General features: G+C 48.3%; 1 protein-coding gene across 1 annotated transcript in view; it reads right to left on the bottom strand.

Moving 5' to 3' along the window:
* Positions 1-17,069, bottom strand: part of LOC119395804 (glutathione S-transferase B) — a 47,127-nt gene that overhangs the window by 11,779 nt on the left and 18,279 nt on the right. Inside the window, exons 2-3 of the mRNA XM_037662811.2 lie at positions 12,881-13,094; positions 127-318 (exon numbers count right to left, since the gene is read on the bottom strand). Of these exons, the coding sequence (XP_037518739.1) occupies positions 127-318; positions 12,881-13,094 (406 nt within the window). The remainder of the gene's footprint in view (positions 1-126; positions 319-12,880; positions 13,095-17,069) is intronic.

The following is a 17,069-nucleotide window of genomic DNA, read 5'->3' as shown; positions in this document are numbered from 1 at the left end:
GACACGAGACAGTGGATGGAGGACAAGCCAAAGGACGCATGGAGCACAAAGGACGCACGGAAACTCGCTGGACGAAGGTGTACACAAAAACAACGCATAACATCTGCGTTTGTCGTAGGCACGTACCTGCAGAGCCTCGTAGAGTAAGAAGTCCACGTATGTGACGCTCTTTCCTGCGCCGAATGGCCCGTGCTTCGCCAGGTAGGCGTCGACCTGGCGCAACTTGTCGGCGATGTCGACGAGGAATTGGCGCCGCTTCTCCTCTGTGTACGCGGGATCGTAGCAGACGCGCACAGACGCCCATATGATGTCAGAGGCCTGCGGTTTGGAGAGGAGGCCAATATGTGAAAGAAATCACAACATATCCACGGAGTGAATGATGAGGAGTGGGCGAACCTGCGGAGTTTCATCGGTAAACCGTGAATCTTCCGTGAATTCTGCCCAGTACATCATCACCGACGTGAGATCGGGCGCGTTTATACTAAAGGTTCGATGAGAGTTATGACGACTTGCAGCTCACTTTAATTTTACATGTACGTTGTGAACTTTCATTGCCGTCTTTCGTTGGTTTATTTCATCAATCAACGGCGTTTTGAACAAAATTTTTATTGTTTAATCACGCACAGGAGAAATCTCACCAGGCACTACCTTGGAGGTAAACAATGGCTACTAATGGGAATTAGACACAGAAGAAGTCGGCTTTTAGCTAACACTTACACTTCTACTTCTACTAACGTTTCCTACTGGAACATGCCAATGGCTGCTAATGGGGAATGAGAGACAGAAGAATTCGGCTTTTATTGAACGCGCACGCTGCGAATTTTTTATTGTTCAACAACGCACAGGAGATATCTCCCACCGGCACTACCTTGGAGGTCAAGATCTGGTACTAGCGTTAAGACTGGTTACGCACTACAAGGGACGAACGGGTGCCGTTTTAAGGAGCTTCGCCCCTAAAAATGTAATCAGGATTACCATTTCCGTAGCTCGGTGTAGTACTGAAAGAAATCGGAAAATTGCAGTGGCTTAGCTCGGGTATGCCAGGATATACGTAGCGTTAGCAAAGGTTCAGCTGATTATTCTTAGCTTTCCAGATTGCCTAGGAATATTAGCCTTCTGTTCATTCTTCGTACACTGACCCGCTAATTGCCAGGCAACTACTTCGGGATCCGGTAAGAAGCTTCTCGGCTCTTTTGCGCCGTTGAGCAGCATTTGCGCTCTCCTTCTCAAAGGCGTTACCCACCTACAAACGCCAGTCAGAGGCGCTATCAAGCGGCTCCAGCGCTGTGTCAGACGGCGACTGCACAGCGAAGGCGAATAGCTGCGCGAGCGCCGGCGCCAGTGTGTCTGCCATGGTTACGACGTCACTCCTCTAGAATGCGCAGATCAGCAGCGGCGAGTCGCGCGCGGCGGTGGCGGAGTCGACGCGCGCGTCGGCGCCAGTGTGTCTGCCGCGGCTACGACTCATCGCCACCAAGACTTGGACGCCCAGCACAGCACAGTGCAGTATCGTAATATTTTACTCTATTAGACAGGGAGATAATCTTCAGGAGGTATGAATAGCGCGGAAAAATGGCGAAGCTTGCGCAAGGATTGAAACAGCGAAACTGGACGAAATCTCAAGACTAGCCTGGTTGATTCTAGGCTGTTTCTAGGCCTTAGCTAGGTGACGCAGGATGTGCCTAGCTTACTTATAGGTCGTTGCTAGGCTTTACATAGCTTCTTACATAGGAAATCACGTTGTAAGATTAGGTTGTTTCTACGTTGATTCTCAGCGCACGTAGCTTCCAGTCAAACCACAGACAGTCACGGACACGACAACGATGTCCAAACTCCAAAGACAAAACCTCGTGTTAAAAGCAAGCATTCGCACCTCCCAGGTTTACGGGCAGCTTATTCAAGTTGTAGTTAGGCATAACTTGGTTGTAGCTAGGTTGAACTCTGTAGAACTTGGCTATATCGAGGTTAAGCTTGGTGTGGCTAGGATGAACTTGGTGTTAGCTAGGTTCAGCCGGGTCTACGCCTAGGTGGTTATTCCGGTAGTTGCGACGCAGACAATCTATCAGCTTCGCTGTGTCTTTAGCTGTGTGCGCGAAGTGCAAACTTCGCGCTTTTGTTAGGCTGAAAGCCTAGCAGAATCACGTTCGACCGGTGCAACGCCTAGATTAAACCAGAGAGAAGTGTCGAGAAGTCTTTATTAGTAATCATCGTCGTCAAAGTCATCTGACAGTGCTGTCGGGTATTCTTCCGGTTCGTCGCCGCCATTGAAGACTTGCACCTGTTCTTGCTCTACCAGCGGCTCTTGTGGCAGCTCTGATTGCTTCTTCGCAAGCAGTTCCTTCGCTAGAGGAGAATCGAGATGCGTTTTAGCCGGTTCGTAACCAAGTAGCCAGTTGCTCCTCGTGAAACACAAGTCTTACTGAAGGTCCGGGGAGGCGGAGGTTTCCCAGGCGGGATTCACCAGTATCCGCACCATCAGATCCTTGTGATCGCTGTGGTATACAGCGAGAGGCTTGCACAACAAGGCGGAATGCACTCGCTTATCTAGCATGACGCTATCTGATTGGCGCGCGGCTAGGCGTGACGTTATTGCAGCTGCGGCTCCTCTCAGATCTAAACGCACGTCGTCGTTGACGTAGGCCCTCTGTTGCTTCGGGGTATTTCGTCGCTTCGCAGTCATTTGTTAGGCTAACTATTGGCCTTTTCAATGTTTAGTGGACCAGTGGTGAGAAGTGGGATTTACCCAATTTCTGTGGCACATACCCGTTCATGAGAGTTTTCGCGTAGGCCACACAAATTACGGCTTGGAGAAATCACGTGCCGCGGCGGTGCGGGCGGGTCCGGAGGCGGCTTCACGGAGAGCTTCAGGGATCCACTTGGCACCTTCAACGAAGTTACTTCGCACTATCAACTGTCAAGGCGGCGATACCCCCTCCCGCATTCCAAGCTTACTAGGCCGCAGTCGTCGGTTCTCCGGATGCTGCAGGCAGGTTCCTTCCCGTCTCGCAGCACGTTTAGCCACCTTGCTGAAGGCATAAATCCAGGATGTCCTAGCTGTGGGGCGGATAATTGCACACTCGCTCATATGCTCTGGCAGTGCCCGGCGTTACTTAGCGCTAAGTTCAGCACAGAAGAGGACTGGGAGAGGGCTCTTAAAAGCCACGAGCTCTCAGTCCAGCTGTCGGCAGTCCAGAAGGCCTGCGAACGGGCGGAGGGCCACGGTCTTCCAGTACCGGCGTGGGCGCGGCCAGCAACTGCGGCGGACCCCCCTTCGGGGGTTGTCTGATCGGGGTTCTCCAGGACCAAATAAAGTTCATTTCATCATCTTCATTAAGCAGCTTGGCTGAAATTCATTCTGGGATTTGGCGTGCCAGAAACTATATACTTCAGGAGCTACTTTTACAGCGAAAGCTGTTATGAGATCGTTTCAACGGCCGTTTTTGGCGCCGTAGTTGTCCGCCGCTGCCGGTGTCCGTAACCACTATCGCACGAAATGGGAAAAAAAGGAAATAAGAAAAAATTTCCAGTATGAAACGAGGTTCGAACCTGGGCCCTCTGCGTGAGAGCCCAGTGTTCTACCTCGGGGCCATGCCGGTGCTTGAAACTGCGTTGCAAAAAGACCCTATACAGGCTTCATCTCGGGAAGGAACCACATTAACATATGTAATGTAGTGTGGTAGAAGAGTAAAATAACCAGGCGTCACACAAACGCGAAATCTGTAAGCGGGCGTCACACAATGCAAATTGCGCAACGAGTGGGTTGTTGAATGCTTCCAACCCATTACAAAGGCCTCTACGATAATTCATCGTCATCAGCCACATCATCAACAAAGTGCATATAATGTCTTACATGTGTTTAGCGAGTACCACGGTTCTCAGCAGAATGACGAAAAATTGCATAGTGGCTGTTTCCCTACTTCACAAAAATTACGATGATTTATAGCGTAGTGGGTTCCTGGCAAGTGCACTTATATTGGTTGCCAAGGAAGCCCATAAGGCCCCCACGATTCATTTCCTCAGGCTCTCAATAAAGTTAATTCCTTCTCTCTCTCGCTCTCCGTTTCTCTGGTTAACTTGTGTTATAAAGCGTGGTGAGACAGTTAAATAACACACCGGGCGTCACACAATATGAATTACGTAACTAGTCGGTCGTTTAAAGATTCCAACCCACTACAAAGGGCTCAGCCATAATTCTTCATCGTCATCAACCACCGTAATAACAAAGTGCACATAATGCCTCACAGATGGTACCTAGCTTCTCCGCAGAATAACGAATAATGTCGTGGTGGGTGCTTCCCAACTTCCCAAAAATTATGATTTGTGGTGTAGCGGCCCCTAGAAATGCGGCTCTTCCAGCTTTCGCTGTGACTGTGCTGCGCTTTCCGCGCAGGCCTGGCGTTTCTTACTCCGATATTCGAAAACATGACCTTCATGAAAAAAGCAGTAGCTCAACTGCCAAAGCAGTGGCACCATCCACCCTTACCCCCCGAAAATTTTCGCCTTCCTGCCACCTTCCCTTGCCGCCCCAAGAGCGAGGAAAACCTGACGAAAGGTAAGCTGTATGCCCTTCTCCGCTACCCCTGAAGGAACTAGCCTTTTGTGAGCACTGAAAGCGCTTGTAGTGGACTTACGAAATACAGCTGTAAGACTGCGCCCGTCGTCTTTACCTGTGTCTTGCTTATAGCGCTGCTCTTCTAAACCCAATGTAGGAACCCGCTGGTCCAAACAAAAGCTTTATTGGTCATAAAATTCGTCGAGCGCATAAGAAGCGCCGGTGCAACATACCTTGAACATCCTGGAGCTATAGGGGCAACATAATAGTTCAATTACATCACACGTTGCCTGAACGAAGCCATATGCTCCTTCACGAACTCAACCACATCGCTTCCCTGCCTCTGAAAGGAACTTTCCGTTCAACCTGTTGGGACGTGACAGCGTCCGACATGGACGTGCTGTCGTCGCTAATGGACTGCGGAGAAAGGAGGCAAGAGGCCGAAGGGGAGCGTTGGCCGTGACGTCCTGCCAGCCGAAATCCCGGAGCGTCTGACTGCCTCGCGCCAAGAGCAAGCGGTGCTCGTCTTCTTTTTCTGAGGCTTGCTGGCCGCGACTGACGCGGTGCTACATAGGAAAGCTGGGCTTTCAGGCATGATGGAACGGCGCGCATGTGGACATCTGGCACAGAAGACCATGTGAGCGGGATGGTATGTTGATCGCCTACATGCGTTGTCGGTGTGCCATAAGCGGGCGGCTGCACCAACGGCAGAGCTGGTGCTTTGTCCGCAGTCAGCCTCTTGGTGGCGGTGTCACCGCTCGTGCATGAGGTGTCAGTTGCACGCCGCTTCCGTGAATACATGAGACATGCCGCAGGGTTTCGTACCATACGCGGTGTCAACAGGCACGTTGTCAGGCTCACCAAGGTCCCGACAGTCGACAGCTCACCTAAAGGCTGCACGTCGGATGGCGTAAGCTGCGACGCGTAAGGTGAGCCGGTGGCCGAGGGAACGTTGCTCACCTTGTCGTGGTGGCAGGGAGCCGGTAAGAATACAGTCATGGACAAACGCGAGATGGACAGCGTCGATGTTCAGGGCTTGGACGAGTTTAGTGCTGGGCATTTCGTCGTAGCACTGCAGTAAATACTGAAGCACGGCGTCCCTTATAGCTCATCGTATTGGCACGGGCGCCATGAGAAGTAGGTGAGGCGGCACTTCAGGTCCCGCGGAAGATGATACTCCAAGGCCTCGAAGATGAACTTCTGGAGCCAGATGTTGTCGAGCGCCAAGACAGCCTCGAACTCCTGAACCATGATTCGACGTGGGAGATCCGGAAGCGTGGCAGCGGCGGGTTGAATTGTGGCTGCCATTCTTGAGCTGGTTGGAACATGGCTGCGGAGCTTGGTAGTAGCGGTGCAGCGCCGGTCGCTTGTCCTTGTGTCGATCTTCATCAAAAGAGACTAAGATGGACGGCGGTGGAAGGAAGCGAGATGCCGGAAAGGAGCGTTTGCCGCGGCGTCCAGCCAGCCAAAGTCTCAGAGCGCTCCGACAGCTACGAGCCAGCGGTGCTCGTCTTTTTCTCAGGCTGGCTGGACGCGACTGACGCGGTGCTACAAACCGTTCGCTCAGCGATCGCTAGCTTCTCGTACAGTTTGTTTGCTTGCTAGTGTGACATAGGATGATAATGACAGTGTGTACAGACCATGCGTTTCCTTATGGAACCTAAAAACGTAAGAAAGATCGAGAACCATAAGAATGCATTCCAATAGCATGTGTTCGACATTGAATCGCATGAGCCAGGGACAAACACAGTAAACTACGTTAAAGTACTCATTCAATATTCATTTCGGGTACTACATACGATACTTAAATGTCAGTTATGAATCCTTCTGGGCGCGGGGCTCAATGCTGGAAAAGCTGGCGCCGCCGTCAGCGTGACGTGCTAGGCAGGATCAGCGGTTACGTCGTCTGCTTCGGGAGCACCGATGTGCGCTGATAATGAAATTTTAAAATTCCACCAGTTCCGTAATTATGGTTCAATTGGAAGGTACTGCCACTTTGGCTGCGCGCTTGACAACATTTGAAGGTGACTGTCTGGGCAGGTTGGTGCGACATTTGCAATATAATCAGCACGAAGGACGGGACGAAAGAACCACAAGAAGAGTATTGCATTCTTCTTGTGGTTATTGTGTCTTTCTTCCCGTCCTTTGTGCTGATCAATTTTGCAAACACTTGAAAGCTTGCAATATGCAGTGGCTGTCATTGAAGCAGTCTTGCACGGTACGCAGTGCAGGACGTACGCAATGAAGCCAGCCTTCACACGCGTCATCAGGGTAAAAAGCTGTATGAAGCTTGGATGTTGAAACTTCGAAGTTAGAAACTCTGCTCGGCTACAACACGCGCGTGGAGCCAGCACTTCCGCGAGGAGATTAGTTGCACTCTTAAAGTTGGTCCGTCTCAACTTTATTCGTTTTCTACAGAGCCGTGCATATATATATATATATATATATAGGACAGGTTTACGCTATTTGCGTTATGACACAATCTTGCTAGCCAGATTGCTGGAGATATTACCAAAATACATTGCGGTCTCTACGTCTTGTTTTTACATCGCTTTGCAGCTACTTGAAGCAATACACTCTTTTTCTCAGTGCGATTCTTAGCTCATTCGGGTACGTGTGTGCCGCCGTTGTAAGATGACAGACAAGCTGCTTGGTAGATATACATCTCAGAAACTTCAAGCGCGAAGTGCGACCGGCACAACTGAGGGAAGGAACGACACCAGCGCTTACTATCAACTGAAATGAATTTTAAGCAAGAGCGAACGTATACACCCAACCAGAGCATGTCACCCGCTGCACATGCGCACCGCTTCTAGGTGCGCATGTCCAGCAAGGAAGTGTCACTCCATAAGGAAAGGGGTTCGAAAATAGATAAGGTGTGATAGTGACTCGTGCTGCACCTAGAAACGGTGCGCATGTGCAGCGGGAGGCATGCACTGGTTGGGTAGATATGTTCGATCTTGCTTAAAAGGACTGTCTACCGTCCTTCATCGCTTTTCTGTTCACCGCAATAGAAAGCGTCCCGTCCGAAGTGTCCAACCTTCCAACGGTTTCTCTGGAAAGTGAGTAGAAATTTTTAAAACAGAACTTTTCGATCTGCGTTCGGTCTTCTTCCATTGGTGTGAAACATGCCCACAACACTGGTTGGCGGACGCGATGACGATTGTAGTGCCGCCAAAAAATTAAAACCGAAAGCACATGTGATTTCTGTAGGATTACTTTATTTTCGTTTAACACTATTGTAATGAATGTAACAGTCGTTTACAGCGCGCTAGCGGTTAAATGATGTCTTATTATACGATTACAGAACACTTGTTTTTCGGTAATCGCAGTCTATGCGTTTATTTTAGCACTGCTGCCGCGATCCAAGCCAAGTCGATTCATCAAAAAGAGACAGTATATGCGCGCCTTCGCAGCGCAGCACACGTGAGACATCCTAACAATACAGCGGCACAGTACGCCCAGCGCGGAGAGCCGCATGGCATAGCTCATGAATTGAAGCCGAAGAAATCGAAAACTGCGCCGCAAGCAGCGCCACCGGGCGCCGTTTTGGATCCGTGAGAAAAAAAGAGGCCAAAAATTACTCTGAAGCAGCCGAAAGGTGCCTCAAGTACGTATAATACAATTTCAAGTTACACATGTTTGTTTCTATGCAAGATTAGTCTACTTTCCAGGATTTCTTGCTATACCAGTGGATTGAACAACATCGCCGTTGGATGAAGCTAGCGGTCATTCTTTCGCATTTTCAACATCAAATTAAAAATATAATTCCTTTTTTATGGGGCAAAAGCATGCTCGCTGCGCCGATGTGGTGAACGATCTCATTTTCACCATAATCAGAAAAATTTTTTCCGAGCGGTAGACAGTCCCTTTAATAACGCTTTCAGTTGACAGTAAGCGCTTATGTCGTTCCCTCCATCTCTTGTCCCTGCCGCATTTCGCGTTTGAAGTTTCTGGGATGTGCCACCTTTGTTTGGAGAACTAGTCCAGTGAACGCTGTCATCTCATATTTGTTCGCCTTTGCGTTGCGCGATTCCACATGTTTCTCCTCATAGACTGCCTCTCCTAACAGCAGACGCGAAGCCTATGGTCTTAGTCTTTGTATCTTTTAATTCTATAGATACTAACAAGTTCACTGAAATAGAAAAGGAGTGGTAGGATCCATGTTAACGACGGATGCATGCCGCACTGCTTATGATCATGTTTGTCTTAGCACCAACGAATGAATGTACTAGATTAAAAAAACTGTGGGAAATTGCTCGCTGAGAACACCGATAAACCTGGAGTGCGACACCAATCCAGTAATTATGATTGGGTACGTCGAAGACCTTACAAGAAACAAAAAAAATCTTGCTGACACTGCGCACAAGTCGCCTTTCAATTTCCTTAAACTTTTAAGAACTTATTTCTAAAAGTTTTGATGGCTTCCACTCAACAGATGTTACTTGTCTATACTGCTACGGCCGCGCGAACGCTTGAGCCTTCATTCTGGTAAGCCCCATTTATTTATACAGATAGACCAACGTAACAGTGTGTACCACATAGCGCTTACTATCAAGCGCTACGTGGTACGTGAAAGGCAGGCATTCCCTCGGGTAATGCCTGCCACTCACGCAAGACGCTTGTTTGGTGAGAGCCCATCGAGGCGACCGCCCGCAGTGTGCGGTCGCTGTAAGTATTCTGTAAAAAATAGCACTGCTAAACCATTCAGTGCTTTCTTTTGTCAAAGAAATATTTTGACTGTGAGTGCATTCATATAAATGCCCAGGAAGGCTTGCTCGTGGTGTTTTCGTAGAACGCCGACAGCCGGACCAATGAGGAGCACGCCGGCGTTAGCCTACTGGCACGCAAGAGAGGCGCGTTCGATAGAGGGCGACTCCGTAACTCCTCGGCCCCAATACGTGACGCTGTTTAACCCTTTCCCGTAACCTTAAATTTGCAAAGAACCAGTCTTGTGCTGCTGCGCGCTCAAATAGAAAACTACCAATTATAGTACCGAAAATAGGTCAGCCTTTACTCAGGGGTACGAGCTCGAATTAAATTACCAGCACAGAAATAATCTACAGAAAACACCTTCACATGTATACTTATTTTTCACTTTTAACTCTCGCTGAGGCCCTCTGTCTTGCCGAAAAGACGCGGGGTGTAGATCGGTTACGCAATTTGGCACCGCAGGACAGATTGAAATCACGCTAGGAAATTCACCACTGAGCAGTAACGTATCACTCCGGGGGCTTAGTGTGGCTATGGACTCCCACACGGAAATTAGGGTTGTGTGAAAAGGTTTTGGCCACTTGCGATGGCCTATTTCTTATTGTAAACCCACTCAGAGTTCACTTCTACAATAGGTCGCCTCACTGCGAGTGGTGGAAGAGCTGCACAGACCCAAATGGTCCATGTCGCCCGCTTGAAATTGTTCACCCCGAGACAACTCTACTGGCTCGACTACTGGCGGCCTTCATCTGCGAGAAGAGGAATGTGCGCATATAGACGAGGAAGACGAAGATCGGTCAATGTTCTTGCCGTCCCGTGGTAGAGACGCAGAAGGATATTTTCAAACTAGCCGGTCCCTCCTGTGCGCACCTTCACGACCTAGCAAACTGCGCTTTCAGCCTTAGCGATCTCTGTTGAGCGTAGCAATAGACACATACACACACACACACACACACACACACATATGCATGTATATGTACATGTATATATACATATATATACACATATATATACACATATATATATACACATATATATATACACATATATATATACACATATATACACATATTAATACACATATTGCCGCGCCCGCTTCTTTTATTTTGTTGTGTTCGAATTTGACCAGCAAGGACGGTTATCAACGCTCGACGCTGGCCGCGAAGCAGCGTTCGAGAAGCTTCACGATTTTAGTAGATCGTTTTGTTAAGATTGCGCGCCGAACGCGAATGTTCCAGCTTTGTCGAGAGATAACGCCGCCACCAGCGATACTGCTGGAAAGTTCCATAGCGCCTGTATAAAAGCCGACGCGCTTGACCGCTTGTCAGTTGATCGACGGACGACGCCCTGTTCGCCGCTATTATTGTACAGCGTGTATTGCTGCAGTTCTAGTTCTAAGTTTCTCGGCCACAAGTTCCGCCAAATAAACAGTTTCATCTCGGACGTGCTGACTGTTGTCTTCGTCGACGTCACGACCACGTGACAATATATATACATATATATACACTGTAACGCAGAGAAACGAGAGACAGACACAACGCCTGTTCGCTAGCTGGCTGGTTCGTGGTAGCTGCGGCCTCCTCACGACACCTTGAGGCCAGCTCAGCCGAGAACCTCAGAGCTCCGGCGTGTCCTCACGCAGCTCTTACCAAGTGGCCTGCTTAGCGTCAGCACACTCTGGATTTTCGCCTGCCATGTTACCATTGCCGGCTGTCTGCGAAATACCGGAGTTTCGCGGCTTTCAGGACCACGTCGGAAATTGGGTGGCGACCGTCAACGCTGTGGGAGCGCGCGAGGCCTGGACAGACCAGCAGAAATAGTCGGTGGCCATCGATCACCTTCGCGATGCCTCCAAGGCCTGGCATGCCTACGAAGGCGTCCGGCAAGGATCTTGGCCGGAATGGTCAGCCAAGCTGATTATTCTTTTTCGCCCGCTACCACATGCCTGCGACCCCCTCCCTGCCGACCGAGTCTCTAACGAAGATGGGAGCTGTGAGGCACAGAATCTCGACGGCGCAGCTCAGGTGTTCACAAACCTGCCCTCTCTTCGAGACCGAGCTCCCGAGACGCAGCGCCCCTATGGTGCAGCTGTGCCCAGTGCCAACCAGGCTGTCTTCGCAGACACAGTTTGTGAAGGGCAGCATCTCGATCGTGCATCTGTTTCTCGCAGTCCCTGCGCAGACATGATCGCGGACGCGGAAGGCCACCCGCCCGACACGGATACCGGACGTGAGCAGGACTCCACGCCACGTATTTCATGCTCCGCGACGCCTCCTCCAGAACCTACCACACCAGACAAGGATACCAGCCACAAGGCCCAGCAGCTGGCGATGCGGCCTCCACGTTCGCCAGCGCGTGAGGACATGCACTTTCCAAATCTCCCAGTGCCTGACACGCTCCAAGTCAAGAAACCGGACAAGCCCACCACAACCATCAACATGCCCTCAGGCCCACCGGGACAGCTACCGCAAATTCGAGAGCAGTCACTGCCCGAATGCGCGGACGGTCACCGTGTGCTGGTTGAGATCCAGGAATCTAATGCGACGAACGCGACTAAAAACACCGACGAATTGCCCCTGCATTCTACTCCCCTCTCTGAGACAAAACCACAACTAGTGGGGCCCATAAACCTGACCTTATTGCGGAGCTCTACAACAACGGACGCCCCGATATGGCAGCGCCGTACATTCCGCCTTGCGCGCGTGATGGGAGTGCGTCGACGCGAAGCGGACGCACTTCTTCAAGCCTGCGCAGACGTGCCCGACTACAGAGGACACGGTCTGTCTTCGGCCACAGCACATCGATTCGGTCGCTCACCGTTCTTTGTGAATCCCTTGCCGTGCACTCGAAAATGCGACGCGCGAAGCGGCAGCTGCGGCCTTCCCGCAATAGCCAGTGCCGCCCGCCTGAAATACCTGCATTTCACCAAACACAGTCGCACAAGGACCGAAACCTGCAAAGACCAGCAAGGAACAGTCCATTCCGCCCACCAGAAACAGTGCCGCAGCGTGGCCGAGTGTAAGGAAGATAGCGCCGCTATTGCAAGGGCGCGCGCTAGGCAAGCGGGAAGACGAGAAAGACGAGGCAGAGAATAGAACAGCCGGCCTATTGAACAGGCGTTGTGTCGATCTCTTGTTTCTCTGCATTACAACACACACACACATATTATATCTATATATATATATATATATATATATATATATATATATATATATATATATATTGGTGAGAAGAAGGACTCACGTACGAAATGTACGTGAGTCCTTCGTCCTTCTTCGTCAGAAGGCTGGGGGGCCAGCCTTCTGACGAAGGCTGGCCAACCAGCCGAAACGTTAATAAAACTACATTTCGTACGTGAGTACTTTTCACTAAACTATCGTACCGGACCCATCGATCTTCATACCCAAAATATTATATATATATATAGATATATATATATATATATATATATATGAGGAAGAAAATTATCAGGACACGTAGCCGACGGGACTGCCTTCCTCAGAATACGGAAGGCTTGCACCCTTACCAGTGGTGGAGCGAACGCCCACCGCTACTAAATCTGGTTCACCCAGACCGGCTAGTATCTACGCCTATGGCTGCGTTTATGCAGATCACCTGGTGCTCGAGCATTTCGACCCTGCGCACTGTTTCTTCGTCCTTAGGTGCCAGGCCGTGCTTGCGCCCCAGGTAGCGCAGGATGGCCTGACTCTGAGTCATCCGAACATCGCCGTCGATGATGTACGGAAGGTTGGGGAAGTCAAGGTCCAGCTTGTACTTCACTGCAAGCCATTCGTCCCGGGTGGGTTCCGGTCCATCGCCGAAACCATACCTGCATTTACGACGAATACTCAGGATGATTTCACGTTCTTTGACATGCGAATCATTTCTTAGAGAAGCTAAGGCGCTTTGAGCGCTTTTATCTATCCATCCATCCATCCGTCCACCAAAATTAGTATGGGAGGGTAAAAGAGCTGAACGAATAGGACTGCCTGGTCATGACACGTGAAAATCCTGTCGCGTACGTTGTCAAACCGTTTCCTCCAGACACGTGTGGCACATACCCATTCGCCACGGGCCGTGGTGTGCGGGTATGCGCCACAGGTGATTGACGGTTTCTATCTACCCAGGAACGGCGAGAACAGACATCGGTAATATCGATGCGAAAGCGTTAAGAAAAACCGACATCGGCAGCGTTGACTAGACGAATCCAAAGAAACATCAGTATTCCAGCTGGAATCGATCCGAAGCGTTCTGCGTGGCAGTCAGGTATTCTACCACAGAGCAGTCAGGTCTTGAAGCTGCTTTGGAAAAAGGCACTTTACAGGCGTAATGTCGGCGCAACGTCAATTTGTGTGCTATGTTGGCTATATAATTTTATAACAAAGGAATAAACATTACATATGTATTCCTATGATACAGGCGTCATGTCGGGTTAGCGCCAATTGTGGTTCCAGTGTTAGCTCCGCTACTATACTACTATAGCAGTCTAATGAACATTACATTTCTATCCATACGATTCAGCAAGCTACATTGTGCGTTGCTCAACCCCGGAGGAATACACTACAGAAAAATACATGTAATATTCATATCATCGCACCATAAAGTTCACTTGATTGCGTTAATACTGATGTCTAACATCAGTGCTGACGTTACGTCAGACCATAAGTTCCCCTTTTAAAAGCCAGTGTGGTCGAAGTTCCTGGTAACACAACGCTGTGCACACAACTACTGCACCTACAAAAACACGTCCCTGCACCCCATAACGCTTGGCTCATAGCCTAAAAAATGTTAAAACCCGGTCACTGACCAATGTCAAAAAACAAGATGACAAATTCCTTGTTCACAATCTTTTTATCAATCAATTTTAACAATGCCTTTACCTGACCAGACGGTATTCCGTCGAACTTTCTACTAGCATAAAAATACAGCATCACAATTATTCGCCGACTGCTTCGCATGAAACCGATTCCCAGAAGGCGTGGGATCTGCCGAAATTTTTTTGACGTGTAGGCCTTATGACTTCAAAGTTATCGACACAACTATTAGCCACGTCGCCAAAACCAACAGTTCTTACACTCCAGTAAATCATGGTTTAAAATTGCATCTTAAAGCGTTGAAGTTTTTCAGTGATACGTAAACTTGTTCATCAGCGTGGCGGTACTTGATTGCGGTGTCCTGGAAAACCCGGCGTGCTGGAAAGCGGGCGTACCGCGACGCTCATCAAAGAGCAGGGGAATAAGTATAGGCTTAGCACATCAACTGGACGATTGACACATGCGTGAGAGCTCCATCAATTGTCTTACATGAAGATGAGTTTTCATATGTGGCTCAGATGTTTTTGCAACTATTGTGCGCCCGCGTAGTTCTGTGGTTTCTGCTTTATATTTGTGGCTCTAATAAGATTCTTTAGTTGATGGTGGGCGCTTGTGTTTTTTTTTAATGCTGTAAACATGAACATATACCAACTAGTCCGCATCTCGACGCTTCTACGTTACTAGTGACTGAATAATATTTGAACAGGTAAAGAATCACGAGCGCTGAACATTCTTGTTTTCAAGTAAAAGGAAGCTAATACACACGTGTCAGATTGTTACGTTGTACTTCACAGCGGCTGCATACTATACCCTTCAGTGCGGCCTTATGCTGCGTTCCTAGCAAGTGGCTGTGTTTAACTGGAATCACTGAGAAATACACATGACTCGCGCAGTACCTTGTTCATTTTCAGACAGCCTTTTGTCTTGCACGTTCAGGCGACATCAGCAGTTTCTTTTTCGCCAATCTTTATTCCACAGCTCTCTTATGCAGGATATTTAGCGCTCCATAAAGAGATACAATAAAATACCTGTGGAGAACGCCACCGAAACTATGCTGAGATGCGTGGAAAAAAAGGAAAATGCAATGCGCGAGCATCGTATTGCAATAGACAGGGTGTTTTTCAGTTTCAGACGTTTTGTTATAGCATGTAAAGAGTGCCTACAGTGTCAACATATTAAGTGCCTAATATTTCTGCATGATAATTTATAATTTGTACGTTACCAAAAATACCTTCAATCTGGTGCAACCCAATTCCAAGTAGTTTCATTACTTTTAGATAGTAATGAAAATCACGCCATATCCACGGAGTGAATGATGATTGAGGACCTGGCTCAGGTAATCGGGTAAACCGTGAATGCTCTATGCAATTCATCTACTGTCATATAAAGACATCACACATTTTTATAGTACCGATTGTGGTCAGGTTGTTGTCGAACCACAAGCGGTCGCAGACCTTGCAGCTGTGGCCGAGGAAATCGAGGAAATGTGGCTTTGTCTGCGTTGATGTCATCGTCAAGGTTCTCAAAGAACAAGAGGAAGACTTTCTTCGCGCGAGCGTGCGCATGCTACAGTTTGCTATGCTCTTTGTGGTTTTGCCTGCGTTATTATTATCAAGTCGCTCGAAGAAGAAGAACAAGACTTCTCTTTCGCGCGAGCTGCGCCTGTAGCGGTCTTTTTCATTACGGTTGCCTAATTTTCTTCTTATTTTTCTAGCGGAATTTTTGGCAATAATATTAGCTTTACGCAAGTTAAGTATTGCAGTTATAGTAGTTCCAATTCTAACCGACTATCTCTATGCTCTTCTCTTTTCGCATCTGGTGAAACGCCCATACTAAAGCTCTTTCAGGTATTAGCTCCCGCTCATCTTCAATATATTCATTTATTATGGGTTCCAGGACACAAAGGTTTGTTGCTAAATGAAATGGCTGATTCTTTAGCAAATGCGTCGCTTTTGGCACAGATTATTCGTGTTTTCCCAATAACAGCTTACATCACAATGGCAAGATTTCGCTCACTAACGTACAGAAAAAGTTTCTCGGACTCGGCATTGACTGCTTCTCCAGAGTATAAGCACCTCTCATTTTCTTGGCGCAGCAATTTATCCACGTCAAAAATAATGGAAGTAGTCATGGCGAAATTTCGTTGCCCCGTTAGCTCCCTCAATTTTTACTTACATAGAGCAGGTTTAGCGATTTCCCCACTGTGCCTCTTCTGCAATCAGGAGGGAACAATCGGTCATTTCTTTTGATCCTGTCGCCGGTTCACGACATTGAGGAAAATAATCATAGAACCACCTCTTCGAAACCTGGGCCTGGATGTATCATAGTCGGTTATACTTTCTTTTGGGGCCACCACTCTGGGATACAGCCACAGGGATGTTTTTTTCGCCATTGATGAATTCATTCGACAGTCTAAAAGAATATCTATCTAAATTCTGCCTGAGTAAAATATTTATTTACCAGTAATTCAAACATCAATTCATTAGATTAGTTAATAATAGCGTCTACGAACGACCCCCTTAAGATAATATTAGCAAAATTCACCCTCCACTCGGCCAATCCCCTGCATTGGGTATGTGCCATGCACAGAGGACAACAACAACAACTAAGGTTACGCTTAAGACGCGGGACATTGCCATAGCTTAAGGTACGTCACCACCTTCGAGAAAAAAATTTACAGTTGCAGTAGAAAAGTTTAATTATGATTTTGGCTTGTAGGGCTTCGGTAAATTTAAGCTTGAGAGTGACGAAACTGCTAAAAAAAGTAAAACACAAAATTTATAAAAAATCAAAATTTGCCAAAATATAGATGTTGCGCCAACAGTCATAACTACAAAATGGTTGTTGCGATTGAAACGCGACTTGGCAGGTACGTAGTAAGGACACTATCCTGTGCATCTAACCTCTACGATCACCCCATCTCTAAGCTAAGGCGCGTTATCGTAAAAAGAATGACAATGTTTATATTTTACAGGTTTGTTTTATACAAA

Source organism: Rhipicephalus sanguineus, chromosome 6 (genome assembly GCF_013339695.2).
Source record: "Rhipicephalus sanguineus isolate Rsan-2018 chromosome 6, BIME_Rsan_1.4, whole genome shotgun sequence".
In the NCBI taxonomy this organism is placed as follows: Eukaryota; Metazoa; Arthropoda; class Arachnida; order Ixodida; family Ixodidae; genus Rhipicephalus; species Rhipicephalus sanguineus.
This window is presented reverse-complemented; position numbering and strand designations above follow the sequence as displayed.